At 33.3% G+C, this 27,764-nt stretch overlaps 1 protein-coding gene across 1 annotated transcript; it reads left to right on the top strand.

The window, feature by feature from the left end:
* Positions 1–122: 122 nt before the first annotated feature.
* Positions 123–26,045, top strand: LOC127737320 (uncharacterized). Its single transcript, XM_052247909.1, has 17 exons — positions 123–437; positions 3,823–3,962; positions 7,109–7,239; positions 8,043–8,115; positions 8,785–8,853; positions 9,713–9,786; positions 10,329–10,422; positions 11,949–12,116; positions 15,735–15,812; positions 16,199–16,293; positions 16,765–16,854; positions 20,166–20,226; positions 20,482–20,589; positions 21,535–21,599; positions 22,574–22,645; positions 23,006–23,175; positions 25,716–26,045. Exons 1-17 carry the CDS (start codon positions 353–355, stop codon positions 25,910–25,912), a joined length of 1,770 nt encoding a protein of 589 aa, XP_052103869.1. The 5' UTR covers positions 123–352; the 3' UTR covers positions 25,913–26,045.
* Positions 26,046–27,764: the final 1,719 nt, after the last annotated feature.

The following is a 27,764-nucleotide window of genomic DNA, read 5'->3' as shown; positions in this document are numbered from 1 at the left end:
TTGTCAATTAATGGAACAATTAGACTGCTTGTAACATTTGCCAAACAATTTAGGAAGAATAGAAAACAATATGTATAGAACGTACATTACTGCACATAAACGCAAAACAGATGCAAAATTATAATAAATAATAACATGCGCCTTTCTCATAAAGTCATTGTTCTTTAGATTACGACGGCATCTTTAAAATGATGAATTATCTCTGCTCGAATAGTTGAGCAGTGAAATAACACGTTATTTCTAATGAATGAATTCTTGACGTTTACGGAAGGGGTTATTAACATGAAAGTGATGAAGCTCACTTAAACATGATGAAGTTAGTTTTATAGTTATCAATTTGTGATAGATCGGTATGACTTATTTGATATTATTTACAGCTAGTCTCTTTTTTGTTGGAGTTTTTACTGTTTTCCCTAGAATTCTTGCATCTAAACACGGTAAGTAGTTTTAATTTTTGATAGTTTTATATTTCATCAACCTCAGAGCTTCATTTATAGCAGGGGTAAAATTAAAAGAAAAACTGTTAATATAAAACACAAAAAACGACTTTATATGCATGAATTTTTTTTTAATATAATACTTGAAGACACATCAACATAATGGGAACCGAGTAAAGTCGAGTTTCTGTCACACCTGTCATTTTATTGTCGGATCTCATTAACAATGCTAAAGTAGATTTCTTATTGTTTCTATAAAACACCATCTGTGACAAATTAATATTGACATTACACATAAATATTATCGAACATTCTGCATATACTACACACAGCTTTATTCTTGAACAATTGCATTAGCACACTTATATCTGAAAATAAATACAAAATTATGAAGTTATAATTTAATTGTTAAAAGTGTGTCCAAGAAATCTTTAGCTCGAAAGGTCATAAGTACTTTTTCGTTAGCTTCTTATTGTTGCATGTATATTAAGTCTCTGAGTATTAAGTATCTGTTCATATAATCAAGAAAGTTTTCTTAAAAATAATAATTCCATTATACTGTTTCACATCATTTGAAAATGCACTGAACGTTGGAAATGACTACTTTAATTTATTTTCCGGCATTCTTTAGAGAATTATGTATTGATGGCAGATCTGTGATAGTGTCTATTTTGAATGAGTTTTATAAAACGTACTTTAATATCAAGGTCCACAGTGAAGACATATCTTGCTGGATGAAGGAGAGAAAATTCCATCATAAATCTGTTGATATTATTCAAAAGGTCTACTAAGTTATGCTAATTTTTTATTTTGGCCTTTATGCAGTTAAAAAAAATCCCAATTTTAGAGAAAAAACATATTTTGATCAGGAAAACAACAAATTTCTCATTGAGAGTCTTTGCCATTAAAATTAATGTTCCTTGAATATTCCGCGCTTCACGCGTCAAAAAAAAAATTTATATGATATGATGCTTGCGTGGTACAAAAAAAATTTTCAGAATGAAAAAAAAAACCCCCAATATAACCCTCCTCTCTCAAAATTCAATTGTAATTATCTAAGAGACTTTTAAACAACAGGTAAGTCGACCTAAACAAAAAAACTAGAAATGCGAGCATCAAAAGTTCTTAATCCACACAACATGTATTACTTCAAAAGGAGATGTAAGACAACATTCCAACGTGAGGTGAAGTATGATACTGATCGACCGCAATCATGATGTTATTTCACAGTTTCAGAGTTTCAAAGTTGAAGAGGGCTGAGACTGAAACCAAATATGTATGACCTTTTAAAAGTAAAAGTAGTCATACAAATACATTATTACACAATAGTCCTTCTTAACAACAGGTTACGTTAACGCTTTTGATCATTATTATTTTTTGAAGTGCGACGGCTGACAACTAGCTAAGTTATATTTTGAGATGAAAAATATATTACCACTCAACAGAATGTTTTTATTCTAATTAAGTTTTAATAAATGTGTTACTTAATCTAAAAAGATAAATGTTGGTAATTACATTTTGATTTAAACGATTTGTTTTTACTAGTTAAGATTAAGTGCTGTAAACTTTCATCGGCAAAAAACTACATGTAGAATCATTCTTCACCTTCAAACTAATCAGGGAAAATCTTTTTTAATAAACGAATTTAAGTATAATTTGAAACAGATGCATATATTAAGGATATCAAATATTAAGGCTTAAGCACACACTATAATCAATTTAAAGTAGTTAAAATTGAAGTGAGGACAACACCCTTAAATGTACTTTTATAATTGAAAGGAGATGACGTAACGTCAATGACACAGAAACCAAACAACACAATAATAAAAACATATTGAGATATCAACTTACCCACTTCAACAATAGACAGGTTTTAGATATCAACAATAGACAGGTTTTAGATATCAACAATCGACAGGTTTTTATACAAAATGTCAAGCTCTAATCACCTCGAATGAAGAAAGTTTTTTTCAAGATTTTTTTAAAGGAAAGAACCGATATATCGTCTTCCTTTTACAATTTTAAAACTGGAAGGAATGCAATTGAAAGCTCAATAAAGACCTAACAAAACACTACTTAATAATATGTTTAACAACACAAGAAAGAAGTAGATATTTAGATGAAATATTCTCTGTAAACTATTACGCTCAAATCCAAACATTGTAAAGTCAAAGATGCACATATGACAAAATACACGAGGAGCGTTATGACGAAAAGGAACATAGAAAGAAAAGGCAAATTCATCTTAGGTCAACTTTGCCTCAGAAAGCTGAAACCTTAGTGTCTCAATAATTTCTTGATTTATGAACATAGACTTATGGGAATTATGTTATAAATTGTGTCAGTACAGAAGGATCGACTACTAACAGTCCACTATCAGTGTTATCGTTCAGAGCTGGTAAATGCAAATATCTCTTTGTAAATTGTGTGCGTCCGAACATCATAAACTTCTGAAACATTTGAAAGCTTGATTCCCTCGGGGGATAACAGTCCAGCACGGGTATATACCCATTGCTTGTAAATGCAGATATTGTTTCTTTTTAAATTAATTTCATCAGGTACGCTGAAACCCAAACATTTGAACGTCAATGATGTATGAATATCTAAATAGGCGAGTAGCTATATGATCAGAAGGGACATATACAATACATTTAGAAATTCATCTAAGGTCAACTTTGTTAACTTTGGTAAAACAATTATATATTTTTTTCATCTTCATCCGTCATTAACTAAACAGACATACAAACGGAGAAAAGTAAGCTCATTTATCTAAAAATAATTACACGACAGGAATTTATTTTTGAACGAACGTAATGAACTGAGTTTTATTCTTGAATCTATCGGCCATTTGTATATTTCAATGCTACTTATCCTTTACAACATTTGGTATTGATATCATCTTCTTAAAACTAAAATATTCCAATTTTTCTCTCTAGGCGATTTAGAGTGTAACATATTATATACACACGTGTCTTTTGTGGTATTATATACACACATGTCTTATGTGGAACATCTTTCTGTCTTCTGTATGTATATACACACATGTCTTATGTGGAACATCTTTCTGTCTTTTGTATGTATATACACACATGTCTTATGTGGAACATCTTTCTGTCTTTTGTATGTTTTATGTAGCTGGTTTTATTGAAATATTTCCAAAATATCCTTAATTCATAATGTATTTTTCTTCAAATTTTCAACAAATATTGATATTATTTTTGATGATAATAACACTTAAATTTCATGATTGCTGCCGTTTATTGTCAATCAAAATAGTTTAAATCGTTGCACTTTTTCTAGTAAAAACGTCATTTCAGCTCTCTATACAATCATAAATCGAAATGAAGACTTAAAGATGTTCAGTATTGTGGTAATACATTTTCAGTATCTGCTGTTAAAAGAATAAAACACTTAGAAGAACAACTTTATAATCATTTAAAAGAAGAGTATCCAGGCGCCTTTGTCAATGAGGACCAATTTCATCTTCGTCAGTCATTTACGTTACAGACATACAAAAGGAGAAAGGTAAGTACATTTCATACAAAATTAATTATACATCAGGAGCTAATTTTATATTTAGCAAACAAAAAAATAACGTGATAAAGTACAGTAAAACCTCTTTATTTCACTATCATTGGGTCAATAGTACAGTAAAACCTCTTTATTTCACTATCATTGGGTCAATAGTACAGTAAAACCTCTTTATTTCACTATCATTGGGTCAATAGTACAGTAAAACCTCTTTATTTCACTATCATTGGGTCAATATTCGTATGGAGAGTCGATATGACATAGCAAAGAAAACAAGGGGTTTACTCTCACTGGGTCAGCACCAATATAGATATACCGTTAGAAAAATAACAAGGAATGATCGCAGTTACAAAGAGCAGGCCTAAAGTATATCAAATCATACCTTTGTTTGTCTGTTCATCTTTTTTCCGTTGGCAATAGTGTAGTCCTTTTCGACCAAGGATATTTATTGCCCCTTTAGTACTTTAATAACTTTATTTTAGTCATGTCAATTTCGAAGTAAGGACTACTAGTCTGATGGTACACTCTAGAACAGTTTTTTATTAGCAGCGGTAAGATATAAAAAAACGTATATAACCGGTCGTGATTTTAGTGCACACGTTGTTTGTTAATGGGATAAAAAAAAACTGTCACCAAGTACAAATGCCCGAGATTAACATTTGGCTAAAATCTTAAAGCTGTTATGAGCAAGCTATTCAAATTATCATAAACTGTTTAGCCATAACCGTCTAAGTCTAATGTCAAGAGCCTGTAGTTCATGGGATGGCTTTGATTGCTGTCTATAAGTCAAGAGCCTGTAGTTCATGGGATGGCTTTGATTGCTGTCTATAAGTCAGGAGCCTGTAGTTCATGGGATGGCTTTGATTGCTGTCTATAAGTCAAGAGCCTGTAGTTCATGGGATGTCTTTGATTGCTGTCTATAAGTCAAGAGCCTGTAGTTCATGGGATGTCTTTGATTGCTGTCTATAAGTCAGGAGCCTGTAGTTCATGGGATGGCTTTCATTGCTGTCTATAAGTCAAGAGCCTGTAGTTCATGGGATGTCTTTGATTGCTGTCTATAAGTCAAGAGCCTGTAGTTCATGGGATGTCTTTGATTGCTGTCTATAAGTCAGGAGCCTGTAGTTCATGGGATGGCTTTGATTGCTGTCTATAAGTCAAGAGCCTGTAGTTCATGGGATGTCTTTGATTGCTGTCTATAAGTCAAGAGCCTGTAGTTCATGGGATGTCTTTGATTGCTGTCTATAAGTCAGGAGCCTGTAGTTCATGGGATGGCTTTCATTGCTGTCTATAAGTCAAGAGCCTGTAGTTCATGGGATGTCTTTGATTGCTGTCTATAAGTCAAGAGCCTGTAGTTCATGGGATGTCTTTGATTGCTGTCTGTAAGTCAAGAGCCTGTAGTTCATGGGATGTCTTTGATTGCTGTCTATAAGTCAAGAGCCTGTAGGTCGTGGGATGTCTTTGATTGCTGTCTATAAGTCAAGGGCCTGTAGGTCGTGGAATGTCTTTGATTGTTGTCTATAAGTCAAGAGCCTGTAGTTCGTGGGATGTCTTTGATTGCTGTCTAAAGTCAAGAGCCTGTAGTTCATGGGATGTCTTTAATTGCTGTCTAAAGTCAAGAGCCTGTAGTTCATGGGATGTCTTTGATTGCTGTCTATAAGTCAAGAGCCTGTAGTTCATGTGATGTCTTTGATTGCTGTCTATAAGTCAAGAGCCTGTAGGTCGTGGGATGTCTTTGATTGCTGTCTACAAGTCAAGGGCCTGTAGGTCGTGGAATGTCTTTGATTGTTGTCTATAAGTCAAGAGCCTGTAGTTCGTGGGATGTCTTTGATTGCTGTCTATAAGTCAAGAGCCTGTAGTTCATGGGATGTCTTTGATTGCTGTCTATAAGTCAAGAGCCTGTAGTTCATGGGATGTCTTTGATTGCTGTCTATAAGTCAAGAGCCTGTAGTTCATGGGATGTCTTTGATTGCTGTCTATAAGTCAAGAGCCTGTAGTTCATGGAATGTCTTTGATTGCTGTCTATAAGTCAAGAGCCTGTAGTTCGTGGGATGTCTTTGATTGCTGTCTAAAGTCAAGAGCCTGTAGTTCATGGGATGTCTTTAATTGCTTTCTAAAGTCAAGAGCCTGTAGTTCATGGATGTCTTTGATTGCTGTCTAAAGTCAAGAGCCTGTAGTTCATGGGATGTCTTTGATTGCTGTCTAAAGTCAAGAGCCTGTAGTTCATGGGATGTCTTTGGTTGCTGTCTATAAGTCAAGAGCCTGTAGTTCATTGGATGTCTTTGATTGCTGTCTATCGAATTTGTTTTTCGTTTATTGTTTCGTCATAAATAAGGCCGTTGGTTTTTTTAGTTTGAACTGTTTCAGATTTTGTGATGCGATGACTTGTATAGATGAATATACGGTGTATGTTTTGCCAATGGTAAGATGCCGTACGAGTTCCTTAAATCCATTTAACTCTGGTGGATTTTCCCCTCATTGGTCATCATACCACATCTCCTTATTTCATAAGGTCAACTTTAATTACCAGTGACTGTGTAAACATTTTGCATGAGATTGCTTTTTCACTGATGTTGAACCGTATATAGGACAACTATTATTATTGATTGTTTAATCTAAATTTTGCCTACTACTGTTTTGAAAACTGTAGGACCAAAGTTTTTTAAATGGCCCTGAATTAAATATATGGTATAGCACCTACCTTTACACAACCCTTGTATCGTTAAACTAACGGACTACTCATACACTTTCCAATCATTCACTTTTTGTATTGATAATTTGTTATGAAAACATGGAGTGTCATGTCATAGACTGACAAACGAGAAGATGTAATGCAGTTACGGTTAATATATTTTCTTCAGTTTGATAAATGCCTTGTCATGCGAACGGATTCTGTTAATGTCTCGCCACTCTTAAGTTCGTTCTTCTCGATAATTTGTAGACGATGGTTTTAGAAGAAAAACCTCGTCAGATTCTGATTAACCGGATCAATCATAGCATTACATCGTAGAATAAATATTTGTATTCAAAACTTATGAAAATCGTGATATTTCACCAATTTAAAACATACCTTTCACCTGCCAAGAGTCGTTATTTTAGGATATTATACATAGAATTGGAAAATATTCATTATTTATTTTCAGAACTTGAATAAAGAACTTCTCTCAGAAATAAACAAATTAAACCTAGAATCGTTGTCCTCAGAAGATAAAATAAATCTTCGAATCTTACGGGACTATGTGAAAACATTTGTCAGAGGTCATAGATGGGTAATGTGAGTATATATTCATATTTTCACCACTTACCTGGTAACTAGCGATAGTTTCTAAGACTTTATAATTAAAGACTTACGGGTTCTCGTTATTCTAAAGAACATTATTTTAAACAACAAAATATTTTAATTAAAATTAAAAAAAAAACTTTTCTATTTAAACTTTATAATTCCATTTAAAAAGACGATATAATGGGATTGTTGTAGATAGTATTGCACCATTGTATATTGGTATCGTGTGAACACTCTTACACAACATCACCTTTACTTTTAAACTTGAGTTTACTGTGGGACATAACATACTGACAATCCCAGGTATACTCTAACCTTTGAACTTTGCATAAAGCAACCGCAGTTGACATATACTGTATGACCAGCATCATAAACTGATACAAATACAATATCTAATAGATATAAGAAGATGTGGTATGAGTGCCAATGAGACAACTCTCCATCCAAGTCAAAATTTATAAAAGTAAACCATTATAGGTCAAAGTACGGTCTTCGGCACGGAGCCTTGGCTCACACCGAACAGCAAGCTATAAAGGGCCCCAAAAATTACTAGTGTAAAACCATTCTAAGCACTGGGACTATACGTAAAAATAGTTCTAAATTAGAACACAGTATATAATATTTGATAGTCCGAAATTGCTCTGTACAAAAGTACCAAAAACCAATTGCCATTGTAACAAAAACAAAACCAACAGTTTTATTTATTCGGTTTTTAAGCTTATAATGTCGTTTTAGGAGACAATATCACGATTAACTGATTTATTCAGCCATATCTTATTGTAATATATTTTCAGGTATGGTGCCTTGAATCCTTTCAATAATCTAGAAGGTATATATTCTACAGACTTGGAACATTTACCCGTACAGGTAGGATCAGAGCCTAGATCCTTCAGTTTATATGTTTAGACTGCTGTGTTATTCGAACTTTCTAAAAGTTGTTTTAATTAATACATTAATGCATGAGAACTCTTTTGTCGTGCGCACACAACAGTTTTCAAACGCTTTATACCAACACAGAGAGAGTCGATTGTGGACTATCAAGAACTTAGTGAACTACTCTTCCATTTGCAATGCTTCGGAATTGACATGATTCAAATAATACATTTTACTCGTAAACTTACGTGATTAAAATTATACATTTTTCCTGTATGCTTAGATGATTAAAATGATACATATTACCGTGTACTTACACGATGAAAAGGAGGGTACATTTTACCTGTATACTCACATGATTTAAATTGTACGTTCTACCTGTATATGTATTATGTAAATGCACTTAAACTTATATGGCAAATCCTTTAGGCAAAGCTTAAGTCAGAGGAGTTAACTGTTTTGTTTTTTTTGACATTTTGACAAATTATTATTCTTTAAGGCTTTCCAAACTTCGTGGCTAGATCATATCTTATTCGGGTTCTTCCAGAAACACAAGTCATACATAAAGAGCTTAGCAACAGTTTTTTAATCAATGAGAAAAAAAGGCTCAAACGATAATAAAGACTCTAGGCCTTAATGCTTGTTTTGAAATGTGCATTCCAGATTTATGAACAGATATCATTGATGAGGAAGGCTATTAGATTAAAAAGAACAAACTATTTGTCATCAATGGTGAGTAATCATAGTTTTACTTTTTTTAAGCTAGCCAATTTCATTTGACCTTATAACTCTCGGTACAACACCCGGCCTTGCCAAACCAAACAATTGCCATTTGCTAATTCTCCGCTAAGCAAGCAATTTTTGGAAGTTATAGAAACATATCGGCTCGGGGTCAGTATAGATACGATGTCATTGTGTTAAAGTAGGGTGACATACATAAATAAAAAGAGAAGGCGTCACAGGTATATGAAACCAACAACGCAGTATCATCAAAAATACATGAGCTGACTATGCGGTATGGATTTTGCTCATTGTCGAAGGCCGTACGGTGACCTATAGTTGTTAATTTCTATGTTATTTGGTCTCTGGTGGAGACTTGTCTCATTGGCAATTATACCACATCTTCTTGTATTTTTATATGAGCCATTGTTTTGTGTAGCACGTTGAGAATTCGACTCATTGTGTCTGTTTTATACCAAGTATTGTATATATGCACTATATATCGTAATGGATATGCGTGTAATATTTGCTACCATTAATCATATTGTTTTAACATTGAATACTGACCAAAACAAATTAATCGTATGTTTTCCGTGAAGAATATACCGTCGTCCGACATTAATTTATGAATCTAAACAATTGGATAAAAAAGATATCAGCTGTTTATATGACAGAGATGTTCTTGCTTGTGAGTGATAATATGATAACACAAGTTTCTTATGTAGCTCAAAACTGTTAGAAATAGAAATCTATATACATAGCAATAAACAAAACGTCACACATTTCACTGTTCATGTCAAAGCATACCAACATGATCACCCACTTACTCACTTACTTACTCCGAAACTTACCCACACACATGTAATTGTAGGTGAGTGTGATAGAAAGATTACAGAATGACATGAATCTACATCTATCACCATTTTTGTCACAGAATAATAGTAGGTGTGTTGAAACAATAGTTTACGAAAAACCGATTCCTGTATAGATATCTTTGACTTCAATATGCCTTAAATGTATGTTTGTACTTACCAAATACCATCTAATGTATATAAACTATACGAATTATTCAAAGTTGAAATAATATTAAATACATTGCAGAATTCTAAAATAAATAAACACATGAAACTTATCTATTTCGTTTGATTTGATATGATTTTTTTATTTTCAAGTCGAACATGAAATACTGAACGCTATGTGATAAGACAACATGGAAAATAATATTAATTAACTAAATGTCTTTTTCAATAGAAAATGAAAGGATATGGAGTAAACTTACAAAATCGCACACAATACATAGAAAACATGGAAAATTATCAATGAACAGGGCTTTTATTCCTGTTCTTCACCTTGACAGTTGATGTAGGGTCTTCAACAATGAACAAATCATTCATACCCTACAACAAGGTCAAGACGGCCCCTAGCGTCGACTTAAGCGGTACTATTGATAAAAATAAACCACAGTTCACCTTCTTGCTCTTTTTCAGTATTGTTCAAAGATCGTTTCAAGACAAAGGAATTTTAAGACAAGTTCAGATGGCTTATGAAGCTTATGTTGAACTTGACTCTTTCCTTGTTAACGTAAGTATTCCAACAGGAAGTTCTTGTATCGTTTCGCTGTCCAGTTTGGCCATTCATATTAAATCGAAACTCGTACAACAAACAGTTTTTTACATCCTTGTCCATTTGTATGCCCCCGCCGTAGGCGACGGGGCATTAAGTGTTACCCTTGACCGTCCGTCCATCTGTCTTTCCGTCCGTCCCATTTTCGTTTCTGCACTCTACCTTAAGTTTGATCATGCAAATTTTATGAAACTCATACACAATGCTAAAAACCAAAACATAAGAGTTCGAAATTGGGCAGTGAGTCGCGTACCGTTCTAGAGTTATGTTGAAAATCATGATTACCTTCTTGGTATACGCATTATCTGGTGTTGTCGGTCTCATTGGTTAAGATTGGATATCATGATTACCTTCTTGGTATACGCATTATCTGGTGTTGTCGGTCTCATTGGTTAAGATTGGATATCATGATTACCTTCTTGGTATACGCATTATCTGGTGTTGTCGGTCTCATTGGCTAAGATTGGATATCATGATTACCTTCTTTGTATACACATTATCTTACATTTTGCCCTGGTGTTGTCTATCCCTGTGGTTAAGATTGGATATTTTGGTTACCTTCTTGGTATACGCATTATCTGGTGTTGTCGGTCTCATTGGCTAAGATTGGATATCATGATTACCTTCTTGGTATACGCATTATCTGGTGTTGTCGGTCTCATTGGTTAAGATTGGATATCATGATTACCTTCTTGGTATACGCATTATCTGGTGTTGTCGGTCTCATTGGTTAAGATTGGATATCATGATTACCTTCTTGGTATACGCATTATCTGGTGTTGTCGGTCTCATTGGTTAAGATTGGATATCATGATTACCTTCTTGGTATACGCATTATCTGGTGTTGTTGGTCTCATTGGTTAAGATTGGATATCATGATTACCTTCTTGGTATACGCATTATCTGGTGTTGTCGGTCTCATTGGTTAAGATTGGATATCATGATTACCTTCTTGGTATACGCATTATCTGGTGTTGTCGGTCTCATTGGTTAAGATTGGATATCATGATTACCTTCTTGGTATACGCATTATCTTACATTTTGCTCTGGTGTTGTCTGTCTCTTTGGTTAAGATTTGATATTTTGATAATCCCTCATTGGTATACGCAATATATTACATTTTGTCATAGTGTTGTCTGTCTAGTTGGTTAAGATGTTGTATTGAGAATATGTGCCTTCCAAGGTTAGCGGAGTAATGAACGCTTACAATCATTTGTTAACCATGCCATATACTTTATGTGCATGTCTAAAAAGCGAGGAGCCTGTAATTAAATGGATTTCGGTGGTTTCTGTATCAATTGCTTTATTTTGAATTATATACTTAATCGATGTAAGAGATATGGAAATATGTAATGTACTGGTGTCACTAATCTATCAGTGTGGGCATTTTGTATATTTCATTTCTGTAGTTAAAAATATGAAATTACTTATACATATGTTAATATACTATATGAATATTAAAAAAAAAATCAATGTTATTTCAGGAATACATTCCAGCTACCCGAAAAGAACCCGGTCTTCACTCCATGAGGCATGGAATAGGATATTACAAAGCATGTCTAAAATTCCATACTACATCAGATATGTCTCCAGATGAAGCTCATGTTACAGGTTTAGATGAAGTAGAAAGAATAGCAAAACAGATCAATAAGGTCAATATTTTCCACTTTAATTTAATGATATAATCTGACAAATCTTGTCAATTCAACTGTCACTAAGGCTGTGAGGTCGTTGATACAAATCAAAATTAAGAAACTGAATGGGTCTATGAATACACATGCTACATCAATCTTTAAAGACCCAAATGTTGCAAAACACTTGTCCTACCTCCATGAAAAATATGTTGTTGTCCCCGCAGATAATGCCCCAAACAACACCGTGTTTGTGTGTAAATCACATTACATAAAATTGAGAATGTAAATGGGGAATATGTCAAAGAGACAACAACCCGACCAAAAAGCAGACAACAGCCGAAGGCCACCAATTGGTCTTCAACGCAGCGAGAAAATCCCGCACCCGGAGGTGGTCCTCAGCTGGCCCCATTACTGCTTGATAAATGAATTAGGTATTGACAGTTTACTTGGAAACTCAACAAATACCCCCACGACACTTACCAAAGAGGGAATCATTGATAATCATAAGTCTGTTCTATGTTCCTTTGGAATTTCAACCAAAGATGAAGAACTGGATCTTCCATCACTTTATTGGATACCTAAACTACATAAGTGTCCTTACAAACAACGGTATATTGCTGGGTCTTCCAAGTGCTCCACGATACATCTTTCTAATTTATTAACATCAATTTTATCAGCAATCAATGCCGGGTTTCAAAGTTATTGTGAAACTAACTATTCTAGAGGTAGTGTGAATCAGATATGGCTACTGAAAAATTCCAAAGATCTTTTAGAGTACATACAATCTAAGACTCTTTCATCTTGCAATAGTATTAAAACATTTGACTTTTCTACACTTTACACAAAAAGTAAAATAACAAAAATACCGAATTCCAAAGAAAATTCAAATTGGAAAGTCCCTTATCAAATGGAAAAATCAAAAGCTCAAACACATCAAACGAATGGAAAACAACTGTCATATTCCTGACTTGGTACAGGTATTTCCTTATGTAGAAAATGGTGGATTAAACCTGATTTTATAGCTAGATAAACCTATCACGTCTTGTATGACAGTCGCATAGAATTCCATTTTATTGACAACAATGTGTGAACAAAACAAACAGATATAATAGGTAAAAATGTCAAAAAAAAAGGGTACAGCAGTCAACATCGTGTTATAATCTTAATCACTATAAAAAGTATTCCCCATTTTAAACTAAAAGACAAATTGAAAGAGTTGGTCCTGCTTTGTTTCATAAAGAATACAAATATTTTGTCTTAAGGAGGGATAAATCCTACTTTGTAAAAAATCACTCTGATTCAACAAAAAATTCTCTGAAACTGACATTATGAAGATGCTTGATTTCTTGATTGACAACACATTTGTTACGTTTTTCAACAAACAATCGGCATTCACATGGGAACCAACTGTGCTCCTCTTCTTGCCGACTTGTTCCTTTATTCATATGAGGCTGACTTCATACAGGAACTTCTTAGGAAGAAAGAAAAGAAGTAAGCAGTATCGTTTAACTTTACTTTCTGCTATATAGATGATGTTCTCTCACTAAATAATTCAAAATTTGGTGACTATGTTGAACGCATCTATCCCATCGAACTTAAGTTAAAGGATACAACAGATACAATTAAGTCTGACTCATATCTTGACTTACATCTAGAAATTGACAATGAGGGTCGGTTGAAAACAAAACTTTACGACAAAAGAGATGATTTCAGCTTCCCAATTGTGAACTTTCCATTTATATGTAGCAACATTCCAGCAGCGCCTGCATACGGAGTATATATCTCCAAATTGATACGATATTCCAGGGGTTGCATTTCCTATCATGATTTCCTTGATAGAGGGTTGATGCTCACAAGTAAGTTATTAAACCAAGAGTTCCAAATGGTGAAGTTGAAATCATCCCTTCGTAAATTTTACGGACGCCATCACGAGTTGGTTGACCGCTATGGAATATCCGTTTCACAGATGATAACGGATATGTTCCAAATGTCGAAACTACAATCCCGTCCCTTTTCCGCGAATGTGACCTACTGATTTAGACTTATTACCGGGTTTGTACTAACATGAGCAGCACGACGGGTGCCATATGTGGAGCTGGATCTGCTTACCCTTCCGGAGCACCTGAGATCACCCCCAGTTTTTGGTGGGGTTCGTGTTGCTCAGTCTTTACTTTTCTATGTTGTTATGTGTACTATTGTTTGTCTCTAGGTCTTTTTCTTTTTTAGCCATGGTGTTGTCAGTTTATTTTCGACTTATGAGTTTGAATGTCCCTTTGGTATCTTTCGTTTCTCTTTTACGTTACTGTTTGTTTATTGTCATCTAGATTTCGATTTTCAGTTTCTATTGTACCAAAAATGATCAATTAATCAATTTTGACTTGGATGGAGAGTTATCTCGTTGGCATTTATACCACATCTTCTTATATCTAATAACTAAATATGTATTGCTATACAGCGATTTAAACTTATGGACCTACCTCTTGTCGATACTATTTACTTATATTTTCAAATTTCTCAGATTGTTTATGGCGTCTTTATACGCTAAATCCGTTGGATGTGTACTGATTGATACTATAAGCTCGGAGAAGATGATTTCTTTATTAGTTATTAGCTGTAACTGGCTTTGAACTAGCTTTCAGTAACTGTGAGTATCGCTATCGGTTTTTTCTATCATATTTGTTTTTCGTTAATTGAAAATGTAATAAACCAAGCCGATGGTTTTCCCGTTTGGATTGTCTCACATTTTAAGACATAGGGACCTTTTATAGCTGACTACATGATATGGGTTTTGCTCAATATAGAAGGCCATACAGTGACCTTTAGTTGCTTGCATCCACGTCATGTGGTTTATGGTGGATAGTTGTCTCATTGGAAATCATACCCACATGGCCTTCTTTTTTTTATATTATCCACCCTCTCTTGTAGCAGCTTCAAAACATTTTCATTGGCGTCTTATCGTTAACGACTCCCCTTCAGATGAAACATTGTTTTCACCATCTTTTACGACCTACCACAAAATCGGAATGTCTCATCTTAAAGTTAAACAAATTAAAAGACATGCAAATGCTGCTTACCCCCCCCCCCCCCCCCAAAAAAAAACAAAAAACAAAAAAAAACTCTTTTGTCAATATAAATACATATCATAAAATATGTATATTTTTTTTGGATGCAGGTATTCCTTTCTATCCATCTTACGGGGTTTATATAACCCAACTCGTTCGCTATGTCAAATTCTGTTATGACCTTATGAATTGGAATGAAAGTAATCTACTGTATTGCCAGTAAATTATTAAGTTAGGGATTTCGTTACTTCAAATTACATAAAACCTTTACTGAATTCTTTCATAGATACAAGAATATATTTTGAAAGTTTAGCTGTACCCGTAGAAAACTTATTTCAAACTTAAGCGTAAGTCAGGTTAAAACCAACTTTTGAAAATTGACCGTTACGTTGAGTTAAAATGGTTTTTTTTTCTTCATGAGAATATGATACAATAAAATGACCGAAGCATCATGATTATAGATTTCACAAGCAAAATTTTTGTCGAGAAAATTTGGGCCGTAGTTTTATACAGGAATGCTATCTTGGAAAAAAATACTATAATGTCTCAAGTTATCGTACTTTGAATATTACAGATAAAAGATCAGTTGAATTTTCACACAGATTTAACAACATTTGTCAAACATGTCCAATATCATACAAGCATCTCACCAGTGAGTATACATCAATGTTTGAATTAAGTTATATCTCAATATGATGTAGATTTATACATTTTGTACGTAGGGATCCTGTGTTTCAAGAATTGTAGTACATTATATTATATTATGACATTTGATAATTTGGACAGACATTATTTCCACTAAACAGAGAAGCCAAATTTGACTAAACTGAACCGTCACGCATGACTTGTTATGGCATTTCCAAACGGCAGACGAAACTAAAACAGTAGAAGATGCTTACACTACAGCAGCGCGTATATCTGCTTCTTTTTTGTAGGTTCTCTTTCAATCTAATAATTAAATTCGTTGTATTGTAATTCTTTTTTTTTTCAATTTGATTTACTGTTGAATGTAATGATAATGTTCATGCTGCTAACTAGGATCAACAGTTTTTGATGGTACGTGACGTTTTGGAAACTGTGAATGATACACTACTGGATACAGTCTTCTACAAGTTACAGAAACCCAAAGTCGCGTAAGTAAACTAAAGGATGGTGATAGAATCATATAAAATTGTGTTTTACTATGATTATTTGAGACAAAAGGATCTTAAAAAGCGTTTCGAGCGGTGCTGTAAAAACATTGACGATACATAAGGAATGTCTAGTCTCGTGAAACTTGTTTGTTTTATCTACTTTTTCGCAACATGATTTCGTGCAAATTTATCATCGTCATTGTGAAAGTAAACAGAAAACATTTTACAAATAGGGATAGGCATATTGAGTAGACGCTAAAGAGACAGCCACCAGGTAATAATGATAACAGTCCTATATATTGTATCTAATTCTAGGTTGACCGAATACAACATCTGTATACTTAAATTTATCATCGTAAAAACGGTCAAGATTTTAAAATGTTTACAGAATCCCAAATATCATGATCATCTGGATTGAAAAAAAATATTGAGCATATGTTTACAATGATATAATTTGATCTTTTCTTTCAGATTACTTCCAATAATTGATGGGAAAGATTTGTCACTAGGGTCATACAGAAGTAACGTTTTCTATATGAATGTTAATCCTGCTATAAACAGGTACATATTCCAAACTTAAGAATTGGTGGAAACTAAGTACCCCAACTATAATATCATTTGTTTTAGTACATCCAATTTCCATGGTCGAATATAGACAGATAATATTCCTAATTAATAATTTCCTATTGTTGCCCATTTAGAACGTTCTTTTGTAAAATCAATTCAGTAGCGCGTCTCTTGGCCGAACATATTTCCATATTGTCATTTTGTTACGATATTAATTATATCGTGTTTTTAATCTTTATAACGTTTGTTGACGTCATAGTATTTCAATGGGATTGTGGCAACTGTTACATCCACCTACAGCCACAATCTTTACTTCTCCAGTTGCCATTTCTTAATAAAGCTTCCAAGCTCATAGACACTTACTTGTTGATGATTTAGCAATGCGTCCTATCCTAAAAAATGACCATTGTACTTCTTTTAATTCTTCATATTGGGATTTCATATGCAGTGCAATAAAAAAGGATGATATGCAATAAACATAAATTAGAAGAGGGTGAACGAAACAATTAAATTGGTTACATAGTGTTTAGTGTTTTTAAGCGAATCGATATTCATTCGTGGAAGTAGCTATTTTTGGGGTGTAAAAAATTCTTTGGATGTTTTAAATAAATCACGTGCTTTTGATGGTCCTTTTGATGCGGTTGACACTCTTTATACTACACATCCACACAATCTTATCAAACGAACGTTTTGCTATTTCATCAAATAGTCGTTTGATAAATCTGATTGCAAATTTATTTGCTGCAACTCATATAAAGCCGTTTTTCTCAATTGGGAAAGGTAAATATGCTAGATATACTTACTGGAGGTGTGATGAGATGATAAAAGCCGTGCATTTTCTCCTTGACAACATTTATATACATTTCGGCAATAAAGTGTATCTACAGGTTATAGGTATTCCTATGAGCACATATTGTTCCCCTTTAATAGCAGACTTGTTCCTGAACTGTTATGAATCACAGTTTATGGTCAAACTCAGTAAACACCCGTCTAAATTCGATTTAAAGATAAATTCAACAACATTTACCGTTATCTTGATGATATTTCTCGTTAAATAATCAAGAATTATTTAAATATATTGCCGAAATTTACTCAAAGGAACTTACTTTAAATAAGTCAAATATTAACAGCAAAAACTGACCTAGATTTAGATATTTCAGTTTTACTCTAGAAACTCTACACAAATGTTTTCGACAAAAGGGACGATTTTTCATTCCCTATTGTTAATTTTCCTTTTTTTGGACGATGATGTTTCTTTGGCACCGTCTTACGGTGTTTATATATCACATTATCACTATGCCCATGTCTGTGGTGACGTTTTGGATTTCAATGAGCGTAATTTGTGTATTACTGGCAAGTTATTAAGTCAGGGATTTCGTTACAACAAATTACTTAAAACCTTTACTGAATTCTTCCATAGATACAAAGATTTGGTTTGCAAGTTTGGCTGTATCTGTAGATAACTTATTTCAAACGGAATAGCCCATTCTTATTTTTACGGAATGTTGTTTACCGACCACGGGAATTTAAATACGATCCGGGTAAACTTATTAATCCTTTAAATAAACTTATTCTACATAGTTACCAATTCAACATTGTAATTTGTTTTTGGAATGTTGTTTCTATTGGTATAAATATTGATTTTGTTATCAGTAAGTTAAAACCATACTAAATATAGTTGTTATACACATATGCACATTCACGGTACTGCAACCTGTCGATACCTATATTTTGGCATTGCACAAGGTCGTGTTTTTCTGACTGTTAATGACGTCTTTACACTAAATCAGTTGAACTTTGGATGTGTACTGATTGAAATTTATTCTCGATACATGATTTTTTTTATTAGTTGTTATTGGCTTAGAACTAGCTGTGAGTAACTGCGAGTAATCTCAAATCTGTACTTCGTGTCTTTTTCTGTTGTTGGATGTATAGATATGCTGTCACGTCCGGTCTGTGTTTTCGTTTGATATTTTTTCTGCTTTTTATCGATCTGATGAGTTAATGGACATAAGAAGATGTGGTATGATTGCCTATAAGACAACTCTCCATCCAAATCACAATTTGTAAAAGTAAACCATTATAGGTCAAAGTACGGCCTTCAACACGGAGCCTTGGCTCACACCGAACAGCAAGCTCCAAAAATTACTAGTGTAAAACCATTCAAACAGGAAAACCAACGGACTCATCTATATAAAAAACGAGAAACGAGAAACACTTATGAACCACATCAACAAACGACAACCACTGAACATCAGGTTCCTGACTTAGGACAGGTGCAAACAAATGCAGCGGGTTTAAACGTTTGAATAGGCGCCAACCTTCACCCTACCTGAAACAATAGTGTAACATCACAACATAGAAAGACACATTATAAAATATCAATTGAAATGGCTTAACTCAATCAAAAGACATATTAACAAAACAAGTGAACATACACTAAACGGATCTATGACACAATGTAAATACAAAATTAATAAAACAAGGAGGTTAGATATAAAACAATATCAGAAAGACAACCATAACCTTGGACAAAAGGCCGCCAAATAAAATAACGTACACAGGTAAATAAAAATAGTTTTGTTGTAAGGTATACTTGGAGTACGGAAATAATTTTTACAAATAAATAATTTTGTTGTCCCTAGTACGAGAACAAAAGTGAAAATTTATCGTCATACTTAACACTTATCAAAGGTGGTATATATTAAAAATAGTGAGACTAGATATAACACTGAATAAGTAAACAAGCCCTTTTCAAATGATTTTTATAGTTTGTTCTTATGTTGTATTGTTACAGCACTGTCCCAGGTTAGGGGGAGGGTTTGGCGCCAGCAAACTAGTTCAACCCTATTATATATGTGGCAGTCTCAAGTCAGGAGCCTGTAGTTCAGTGGTTGTCGTTGGTTCATGCCTGTCATATTTGTTTTTCGTAAATTGTTATAAATTAGGCCGTTAGTTTTCTCAATTGAATTGTTTTATATTTTTCATGTCTGGGACTCTTATAACCGACTATATGGTATGGTTTTTCTTATTGTTGAAGGCCGTAAGATTGCCTATAATTGCTTACATCCACTTTATTTGAACTTTGATGTTGTCTCATTAGCAATCATACCACATCTCCTTATTTTTATATAGTTATATTTTAAGTGTTTCATATTTTTTCTCTAAGAAAATTTAAACACTTAAAAACCTAGACTATATACATTGTAGTCTTCCGAAAAGCACAATTGTAACTTATTATTTTTGTCCTTGATAAATCAGACTTGACTAAAAATTGTTACATAATTAAAAAAACTTCATTTCAGATCATCTCTACTGACGATTCCATTGGTATTGCATGAGGCCAATCCTGGTCATCATTTCCAGGTAAATGGATCTTTTTGTGTAAAAATTTTCAAACGGAAAGAATCCAAAACAGGATGTTAGAAGTTGTTTCTTATTATCATCAGACTCAAAAGTACATTATTTATAAGAAAAATGTTTCTTACTGCTGACAACTTAATTAATTCAAAATGTGAATGTTCTTTGATATTTTACTATTCTCTTTATTTACAGGCATAACTTCTTTATTAATAGCCATTAACACTGCCTTCTTTATTGATATATATTTTGCTTTTGCAGAATTCATATGCATTTAGCCGAAACCTTCCACGCTATCGACAGAATATATTCAACACTGGATTTCACACAGTACCATTTAGTTACCCGACTTATACAGCATATATCGAGGTATGTATTAATTGTAGATACATCGTTTTTATCACTATATTTGTTTCTGTCATGAGTAACACAACGGATGCCAGTAATGGAGCAGGAACTGTTTAACCCTCCGGATTTCTACCACAGGTTAAGTGTAAAATTTCTTACACATGTTACTATTGATAGAAGAAACAGGAAAGTCAACTCACCGACATAAAAAGTCATAAGACATCTTGTAAAAGACGTACCTTCTTCGGAATCAGCAATTTACAAATGACTTAACTATATGTCGCCCAATGTCTTATTGCTTCTACCTAATGACAATGGACAAACTCATCAGAAACAAAATTTGTCTTGTTGGTCTTTTTTTTTTTATCTTGGTCATGTGGATCTTGGTTATTTAGTTTACCATCAACGTATGTGCTATTCGTTGTTATTTGTCTTTGTTTTATTGTATTATTTCTCCGGAGGATTCGGGTGTTAGTGGTCGATCTAGTGTTTACTCCTTGTTATATATTATTATTTTATATTGCTTACTTGATATCTCTTTAACTTCTTTAAGATAATAAGCAACAGTTCTCTATGAATTTGGTCTTTATTCTTTTACTAGAATCAATATTATTTTCATTTTCTTTATATCTCTTTTCATCCGTAGTCTTCATCCGCTTTGTTACTGCTTTCTTTTTCTGTTCATCTATTCAATTCTTCCATTCTGTGTCAATGAGTTTATTTTTTACAATTCATAAATGCATGATTATGATATCATAACCGAAGACATAACAGAATACTTCCATTATCATATTCATAGTACACAACGGTACAAGTTTAGTCATGTACTGTGTAAGATACATGTACATGTAGTTCATATATATAAGCCATTAACAGCAAATTTAATAGTATCCATAGAAGAAAGATTCGCAGACATTTATTTGTACAAATATCATTACTTCTGCATAATTATTTTGAAATTTTCAGGGCTGGGCATTATATGCTGAATACTTAGGATCAGAAATGGGATTATATTCAACAGTATACGATAAGTAAGTTATACTGGTACCCTGTAAGATTAATCTGCTTGCAGAAATATAAACTATTACTCAGAAAAATAAATGGATAAAACAGTACAAATTAAGTGATCATGTTACTTTGATTTATTAAATCAACCACGTATGCTTTTTTATAAATTTATTGTGTAATGTCCCTTGATATCCAGTGACTAATTCACAGGGATATTCGGCGGTGGATTAATTTGTTACAACAGCAACTAAAAGTGCAATACAGATGTTTTAAGTAAAAAAAAGACAAAGTATCGATCTAAGAGTACTCGCGGTTACTGAAAGCTTGTTCAGAACCAATTTCAACAAATATAAAACCATGAAACGCTCTCCAAGACTAAAATGTCAATTAGTTCACATCCAACGTAATTAGTGAAAAGACGTCAGAAGCTTATATAGGTCTGAAAAAAATCAACAAAATCATTGTTTTTTGACAACATCATCACATTGGGCTGACTTTGAGGCCTATAATTTACTTTTATGGAGAGATTTCTTTTACTTAGTATTAAGTCTTTTGGGTTAGTTGAAATTAATCCATTTAGGAACCAAATTGTGACCTTTTTTGATCATGCATGATAAAGTTGATACTCAAGGCCATATTTTAGTATAAGTGATCCTTGTCCTCTGAATAAGTAAACATATGCATGTTACTAGTAAATAAACGATATATGCCCAATGCAGAGCTAGATATGAATCCTTTTGTTTTAGCTTTGATTATCACCAATGGTTATTATATCCTAGTTTTTATTTTCAGTGTTGTGAATAAGTGCACACGTCTTCGTACGGGAGCGATATCCTAGCTTTTATTTTCAATGTTGTGAATAAGTACACACGTCTTCGTACGGAAGTAATATCCTATCTTTTATTTTCAGTTGTGAATAAGTGCACACGTCTTCGTAAAGTCCGTTCTTGATCTTTCTTATGGATGGCCAACTCATTTGTGATATTTATGTTTGCAGGCTTGGTAGATTTATATCTGAAATACTCAGAGCCTGTAGGTTAGTGGTGGACACAGGAATACACGCATTTGGGTAAATGTATGGTTCAATTATGCTTAATTAATGTGTAGAAAAAAGTAAGGCAGTGCCATGCTATATTTGTAAAATCATAAGATATTTCTAAGGTTTAATATCTATTTTTTGCATTAAAAAAATGCAGCCAGAAAAGAAAAAAAATGAGCAATGGGATACTATTCGGTAAAAAAGCAATGTCATTAACAAACACAAACTACGTAAAATAAGTCGGTGTATGAATAAAAAATGTACCCTAATGATATTTAATATGCAAAAAGTATCTTAAATAGACTATATATTAATAAATTGGCAAATTTGTTTCTGCCATTAACTTACGATTATAATTAGCGAAGTAGTAACATGAGTTTAATCTTTTAGTTGGTCCAGGGAACAAGGTATCGAATACATTCGGAACTATACAGGAAGTGACCAACAACAGATCGAAAATGAGGTCGATATGATTATTACATGGCCAGGAAGGGCATGTGCATATAAAATCGGAGAGATGAAAATAAAGCAGTTAAGAAGACGTGCAAAAAGTATTCTTGGTAATGATATATTTAAGAAAGCAAAATGATATCCTTAATAAACTGCCACTATCGCATATATAAAATCAATCGGTTCTGTTTTAAGATTTTGCCTTTCAAATAATCTTCATTGGAATATAAAAAAAATACAAATAAATAAAATGCACATGGGACAAAAATACCATTTTAATGTGAAATTAAAAAGGATTGTCTTCCTTTTACTATCTTAGTTTTATTCAGAGAAAAAAGGAATATGCATACGACCACAATATCAAATGACGAACATGCCAAGAAATCCTCGCTAAAAATTCCGGTCTACCTCCTACGGCACTCATTAGTAGCTAAAGATTTGATTTCATTCAACAAACTAATTTATGACCTTCATGTACGTGTCGCTTAGAACACGGCCATATACCAAATGGTCAATATTAATCATCCATGTAATTTGCTCTATGGGGTGTTTGCAGAATTTCAACGGAGGCAATTTCTTGGCATGGGAGAAAGGAAGAAAGACCATTCACAGTTTGTCTTACATTTGTTTTTCTCTTTTTTAATTAAATAAAAAAAATAATAAACCTTTCAAATGTAGAGTTCATAGGATAAAAATATTCCCAGTGGAACACTTCCCCTCTCCCCGTTTTTTGTACTCTCTATTTTCAACCCTCGAATTAAGCTTTCCATTCTAAATATAATTAAAACCTTGCTTTCTAACCAATCTATTCATGTACCGGACCGGCAACTTTCTTTATTTAATACGAAAATCTGCAGTGCCGTTATACACATGCATGTTGTTTGCTTGGAGTCCCCGCCCGAAAAGAAAGAAATAGCCTAACTCCAAGATACTATATTCCTGCATCACGTGATTTTTAGCAAGTGGAGCTTACATTTGAATAAATACCGAATATGGAAAGTGAAACTACAATTCAAAACATAAAGTCCGAAGACACAAATAAGAAAAAGAATGTTTTTTTTTTTTTTTGCAAAGGGTGCCGGGGTAATTCTCTCTGTGTTCAAAATATACCATGATGAAATATTTGCCACTGCCCCTTTTCTGTTCTTTGAATTTTAACCCTGAGTTTTCTATCTGTAACATGCCAAGAAATCCTCGCTAAAAATTCCGGTCTACCTCATCGGCACTCATTAGTAGCTAAAGATTTGATTTCATTCAACAAACTAATTTATGACCTTCATGTACGTGTCGCTTAGAACACGGCCATATACCAAATGGTCAACATTAATCATCCATGTAATTTGCTCTATGGGGTGTTTGCAGAATTTCAACGGAGGCAATTTCTTGGCATGAACTCCTTCAAGTAATCTGCATACGACAACACTTTCCAATAATTAAATCACAATATAAATTGCTTGTCTTTATCATGACAATCACTAATAACACTTATCAAAATTTACATTGGATTTTACCTACAGCACAGCTTTTCACGAAATGTAGCCGATTTGAACTGACACCATTTGCAAAATGAGCGGTGGCCATCATGAAAAAATGATTTTTTTTATGGCCAGCAGCTGTTTTTTTTAACTTAACATTTAGTTAACCTTTATACCTGATTTCATTCTTGTATCACGATTTACACAATTGTTTGCATAATATCTCCCACTATAAGTATCTGAAATAATAATGAGAGGAAGAACTCGTAGCGTACAGTCATATATTTACGGTCCATGGAATCCAACGGAAAGAGCAGTGACCAATATTAGAGTATTATAACAGCTTTCTTTTGTATCAGCAAATTGAGTTACGCATTCTTTCAAATACTGTAAGAAGTTTCCTGGAAACATGAATATGATATGAAATTAATAACAAATAAAAGAAATGTTAGTTGCCTCATATTTTATAGCCAACTTTTCTTGAAATATCTTAATTTACTGATTTGTCACAGGTCACGTTAACTACTAAATGCAATAATGACAATTGTTTTTTTTAATTAAAGATAGTTCGCTAAGTTCAAGAAAATCTTTTATAAACGAATAAGAGGATGAGCGGTTACATACACGAGAGTCACTATCTGACTCCTATAATTTAAAAAAAAGCAGAATGCTGCCATACTTCAGAATAAGGTTCTGATAAATGAACAGGTGTATATTTAACCTGGGTATCCTAGACCGGAAATGTATGTTGTATTGTCACCATTACATCAGAAACTTGTTGACATGAACATATTTGACCAAAAAATGCCATTTTCCAAATTCTTTTTTCCAAATTTTTCTCATGAACAAGGCTTTACCAAAAAAAGACATTTCACCAACATCAAAATTCTTGTACAATACATTTTGTAGCTAAATATGATATTTTGGGAAGACCTTTGTTCATACCTAAATATTCATGACAAGATCTCAAAATGATGCTATTTTGTCAGTTTTCTAAGTTTTGCATAGAATATACTCTTATTAAGACGTTTGACGCCCTTGAGCACATGTGTAAGACAGAAGATAGTTCACTGAATTAACATAAGTTATGCCCATATCTTGGTAAACCACGAGTTCATACAAACATTTCGGCAACTTATTAAATCAGGAACCTTTCTTTTTAATTTTATTTTCAGGGCCTAATTTCCGTTTAGAAGACTTCCATGACGTTATATTAAGGAAAGGACCTGTATCGTTAAGAATTTTAGATGATATTGTTGGAGAGTGGATTAAGGACATTGTGAATGCGAATGCTTCAAATGGAATATGGACAATCACATATGGTTGTTACGCACTCTATGCTAACATCATAATAATCTTCTTCTTGTCGTAAATGTGGATACTTTTATTTTGAAACTGATCTGTTATCCGATGCAGTGCACATTAGGGAATACTACCATTGTTTAGGTGAATTGCTTGATTGGTGTTACATCGTCCAAATAAAAATGTATGGCAGGTATAATGAATCGTAGTTTGGTGATTTAAACAGATAAAAGGCCAATCTTTTGATGGAAGAAAATCATTTCGAGATATCAAATCGTGTTTTTCGTGTCGATATAAATAAGAAGATGTGGTATGAGTGCCAATGAGACAAATCTCCATCCAAGTCGCTTTGTATAAAAAGTTAACAATTATAGGTCAAAGTACGGCCTTCAACACGGAGCCTTGGCTCACACCGAACAGCAAGCTATAAAGGGCCCCAAAAATGATTAGTGGAAAAACTTTCAAACGGGAAAAACAACGGTCTAATCTATATAAAAAACGAAAACGAGAAATACCTATGAACCACACCAACAAACGACAACCACTGAACAACAGGCTCCTGACTCCGCTTTTACAAATTGTTATGTAACCGTAGATTTGCAGGTAGAAATGTTTACAATTCTTGATAAATGTATATGAAGTGGAACCTTAAGATTTTATTATGATACAGTAAAATATACAAACAGCACATGTGTGTATCAACACAATAAGTCCTTGCAAATTTCTTTGGTTCATTCCACGGTACAGAAAACTGAATATTTAGAAATTAATACATCAATAAATAAAATAAACAAATTTTACCAAACTACTACTGACAGATGTAAATGATTGTTTCGAACAAAGTTTAATTTTAGGTGTTATCGTAATCAGAGTTGAAAGACACTTAGAAAAACATATACGGTAACAAATTGTTAAATCAACTATGTACGAAGAATATAACATTCAGTTGTTGTAAAGAGTAGAGGCAGCTTGCTTTCTTTCAGAGGAGTTGATTTCAAATTTTTATGATGAAGACTGCTTTGATAAATTCACAAACCAATGTAAAAAAGGACATCAGTTACTGTTAATAATTGTTTCTTTAATAATAGGTTGATTTGGAAAAAGTATGTTTGTATATAAGAAACATCAGTATTATTTACAGAGAATGTATTGTCTAAACATTTGTAGGTATTGTTAATAATATCTATCAATTGATTGAGCGTTGAGTCTTCAAGCAGTTTTGCCTTAAACTGTGAATATATCTGCATTAAGAGCGTGCATATATAGTCCTTAACAAATGAGCTACGTGAAAAAAGTGCAGAAATTTGTGTTAACAAAATGAAGGAAATTATATCTTTAACATGTGATTTATATCCATCTTCAAAAGTTATCTTATCTACACCAACACCTAGAGCTGACAACGAAAGCTTCAATATGAAAGGTCAGTTGATAAGTGCTTTATTGAAGCAGGAATACTTTGATACCGAAAAAGTTTATCTGTGTGATCACAGTAACCTAGCTAATAAAGGCAGAGCAATCCCTAGATTTCTTAGTGAGGATGATAAATATCACCTTTCAGATCAAGGTGTAAACGTGTTTGCAGCAAATATTCGGGATATAGTTGATGAAGCACTAGATCTACCAAAACGTAGACCTTTTTATAACAGCAATGTTAACCTGAATAACGGATCAAGAGGCGGATATCGTGGACGTGGTGGATATGGTGGATATCGTGGGCGTGGTGGATATCGTGGTCGCGGTTATAACACTTATAACAATTATCAAAGTCGGGGTCGTGGATATGGGCAGCCTTAATATGCTGATACATTTGTATTTAGATTTTCTTAGTAAAGAAGATAAAGTTGCCAGTTATAATTAAGTTTTGTTTGATATATTGTAAACAATTGTAGCTAGATTTTGTTTTGCTTTCTGTTTTATCTAAA

This window comes from Mytilus californianus, unplaced genomic scaffold (genome assembly GCF_021869535.1).
Source record: "Mytilus californianus isolate M0D057914Y unplaced genomic scaffold, xbMytCali1.0.p SCAF_4, whole genome shotgun sequence".
Taxonomy (NCBI): domain Eukaryota; kingdom Metazoa; phylum Mollusca; class Bivalvia; order Mytilida; family Mytilidae; genus Mytilus; species Mytilus californianus.
The sequence above is the reverse complement of the archived record's forward strand: the minus strand, read 5'-3'. Positions and strand labels throughout refer to the sequence as shown.